This window comes from Limulus polyphemus, unplaced genomic scaffold (genome assembly GCF_000517525.1).
Source record: "Limulus polyphemus unplaced genomic scaffold, Limulus_polyphemus-2.1.2 Scaffold3071, whole genome shotgun sequence".
In the NCBI taxonomy this organism is placed as follows: Eukaryota; Metazoa; Arthropoda; class Merostomata; order Xiphosura; family Limulidae; genus Limulus; species Limulus polyphemus.
This window is the reverse complement of record NW_013668681.1, coordinates 13,822-17,523: the sequence shown is the minus strand read 5'-3', so window position 1 is coordinate 17,523 and position 3,702 is coordinate 13,822. Positions and strand designations below refer to the sequence as shown.

The 3,702-nt window shown below is 34.5% G+C and overlaps 1 protein-coding gene across 1 annotated transcript; it reads left to right on the top strand.

The window, feature by feature from the left end:
• Positions 1-407: 407 nt before the first annotated feature.
• LOC111088071 (Down syndrome cell adhesion molecule-like protein Dscam2) lies at positions 408-3,443 on the top strand. The gene is made up of 2 exons (XM_022396947.1): positions 408-683; positions 3,025-3,443. The coding sequence occupies exons 1-2, from the start codon at positions 518-520 to the stop codon at positions 3,441-3,443; spliced, it is 585 nt and encodes a 194-aa protein (XP_022252655.1). The 5' UTR covers positions 408-517.
• The last annotated feature ends 259 nt before the right edge of the window (positions 3,444-3,702 follow it).

The window sequence follows — 3,702 nt, the reverse complement described above, 5'->3', positions numbered from 1 at the left end:
CGTCTGCATTGGAATTTCCATCCGTTTATTACACTTTAAATTATTGATTACGATAACATGCTCTAAATTTCTTTAAACCATAGCCATCGAAACACGAGAGTTTGAGCAAAATACAAATGAGGCCTGTTTTCATTATCTAATCCAATAGTTCGCGTCCGTTCTTCACTGTATGTGTTTTCGATTTTAGCTATATTGAAACTTTCAATGTATTTGAATGATGTGAACCCTTTACAAGTCAACCACTGCAATCATCTCATTATATGTGTATATATATATACAGTACACCATAAAACTGCGTCCAACAACTAAAAACAATTTTCATAATGCTTTAACTCACAAACCAGTGTTATTTGTGATGTGTTTATTGTATCATTTAACATCATAAACTTAATCTTTTTTAATTACTGTAGCTCCTCTGCAAGCTCTTCTCGAGCCAAAACGACTTCTGGTAGATGCAGGAAGCTCTGTAACTCTAACATGTAACATTACCGGTTATCCAGTGGAAACAGTTTATTGGATGAAAAACCAGCGTCCTCTTGTGGTAGGAAGTAGTAGAGTTCGAATATTATCTCGAGATACGCTTCACCTCAGTTCAGTTAGTAGAGAGGATAAAGGAGTGTACCAGTGCTACTCCAGAAATAAGGATAGTTCTACTCAAGCTTCTGTTGAACTATTGCTAGGAGGTAACTAAGTTTCTTATTCTAATCGGAGATTTAATTAACATCCTCGTGATAGCACGAGCTTAATATGTATTGTGGACAACAGGGGCAAAGATAAATGTAACGATTGTAAAACTTCAATTCCAAGAGCTCTCAAAAATTCTGATGATAAATAAAATCCTAACCATAACTTCTTTCTTTCCGGGGAAACTAATCTGTGAATGACGAAACTTCAAACTTTCCTTTGTCGTTTTGGTGGATTCAATCTAAGTGAACCACAGATGAAATACACAGGTAAAACTATTTGGTATTTTCAACGTGAACTGTTCTTTATATGACACAGGCTAAACTGCCAGGTTAAAGACCCATAAAGTTCAGACATAGCCGTCATCATTTAGATCGATTCACCAGAGGGAGAACAACCAATCAATAGTTATTTTATAGAACTAAATAGTTATCCTCTAGGAATTGTGGATTGCAGTATCTATTCCTTAGTTCTAAAAAAAAAAAATTGACGAATGTTATAATTTCTGTAATTTTATTGTAGGTGGTGTTTACCTCGTGGGTGCTCGGTGCTATTAATACAGCTTAGTCTTAAAAACTTTAAACCTGTCAACTTTTGCATTAATATGAGGTGAGATACAAAACAAGAAAACCAGTTTCTGCTTTTCTCTTCCTGCCGTTGTTTCAAAGTGATCCCCAAACTGATTAAATTTAGCTACGTCCACGAAAGCTGTGCCAGTGGCTATGCTGGATCCTATGGAGGTGTATAAAGTCTTTGGCTGTGACTGTGGTGGATTCTAAACATGTGTATAAAGTCTCTGGCAGTAACTGTGGTGGATTCTAGGCAGATATAAACTATTTGGTAGTGGCATGCTGGATTCTAGTCACGTTTATAAAGTCTTTGGGAATGAGTGTTGTGGATTCTAGGTAGGTGCAAAAAGTCTTTGCAGTGACTGTGGTGGATCTTAGACAGGTGTATAAAGTCCTTGGCAGTGACCCATGCTGGATCCTAGGCAGGTATATAAAGTCTTTGGTAGTGATTGTAGTGGATTCTATGAAGGTTTATAAAGTCTCTGGCAGTGACTGTAGTGGATTCTAGACAGATGTATTAAGTTTTTAGCAGAAATTGTGATGGATTCTAGGTAAGTTTAGAGAGTCTTTGGCAATGATTGTTGTGGATTCTAGGCAGGTATATAAAGTGTTTGGAAGTGACTATGGTGGATTCTATGAAGTAAGCACAGTATTGTGATATTTCAATCCTTCTTCAATTATCTTGAATATTTTTTTGATTTTATTTATTTTCTCTTTAATTATTGTTTTTTCAGTTTTATCTTGTTCTCATTGTGCAATTATTTGACAAATTTCAGGATTCCTACTTTCTTCGGACGTTCTTCTAATCTCTATGCCTCAACTAGTTCAAAATGTTTTATTATTAATTTGGTATGCTTTCGAGAGTCTTTACCTGCGTAACAGAACATTATCACAGCTTGATTTTGAAGAAGGAGTTCCACATTTTTTTTTTGGCTTAAGGACCCCCCCCCCATAACATTAGACCCCCCAATCCAATGAATCCATACAAGTAAATAAACTTATTTTTATTGCAAAGTATATTTCGAAAGAACGATATAAAATAAACTAAGAATAATGTCAATATTCTTTATCCTCCTCTGAAATAGTATCGCGACCATTCAACGACCCCCCGGACCCCAGTTTCCTTCTCATCTAGAGTACTGAAAGAAAAAGCATCATATATACGTAATGGTGGAATGTTGATGATCGTGAAGCCTAAGGATAAAAAAAAAGTCACTTGATTTTTAGGATTTTCATTAGTTTTGAATTTTTTTTTTTGTAACGAGCAGGTGCACAGTCTTTCAATCCTGCTCATGGGAAATACAAAAAAATTGGCATCTAACAAGAAGTTTAACAAAGACTTTCACAGGAATTTTATCTTGATCTTTGAAATAGGTTTAAATTTATTAATAATAAACTTACAAATAGATTAAGTAAGGTACAATTCCATGAATTACAGTTTATTGCCTTCAATTAATTTATGTATGAGATTAAGATGTGTATCAATAAAGCAATAACAATATGTATCAATAATGAAAATAATTCATATAAAACACCACAGTCAAGTTCATAAATTTAACAAACCCACTTGAAAAATATAACGAAGAAGAAACATTTGATTAAAATATAACATTTTTGACTTTATTATAGGTATTTTAACTAACCTGCAACAATTAGTCCATAATTAGTTGTAATAATATCAGCAAATTGTTCACATTCTTTGTTACATGAAGTTGTAATAAAAAATTGAAGTTTTTTTTGTCAATTTATATGATTTCACTCATCCAAACAGAGACTTCTCCCGTGTTCTTGGACAGTTTTAATGAACAAACGATCCAGCCTGGGCCTAGTGTTTCTTTACATTGTATTGCTTCTGGAACACCATTACCTCAAGTCACTTGGTCAGTAGACGGGATTCCTGTACGAGATGACGAACGCGTGCGCGTTGGAGACTTCGTCAGTCGCAATGGAAATATCGTCAGTCACGTGAACATAAGCGATACACATGTGGAAGACGGTGGGCTGTACACTTGTACAGCCCAGAATGAAGTTGGAATAATTCAAAATTCCGCTAGACTAAACGTCTACGGACCGCCAACAATTAAACCTTTACCAGACAGGTCAGTTGTGGCTGAGGAAGACGTGGTTCTACATTGTCGCGTGGCGGGCTATCCTATTCAAGAAATCATTTGGGACAAAGGTATGTCATAAAAGTACATGTTTAAAGATATTTTACATTTTAATTTAATATCTTATGTGTTATAAAAGTTTTGGAATTCTTTGAATTATGTACTTTTTTTAAAACACACATATATATGCTTTGCCAATTAACGTACCTAAACTAAATATTAAATGTTTTGATGCACGTAATCAAAACATCTGGTAACTTAAGCACGCATGGAGATATTCATTTTGAGTACAATAATATCGTTGACTTATGAAAGGCACTTAAGGTAATCAGTTCAAAAAA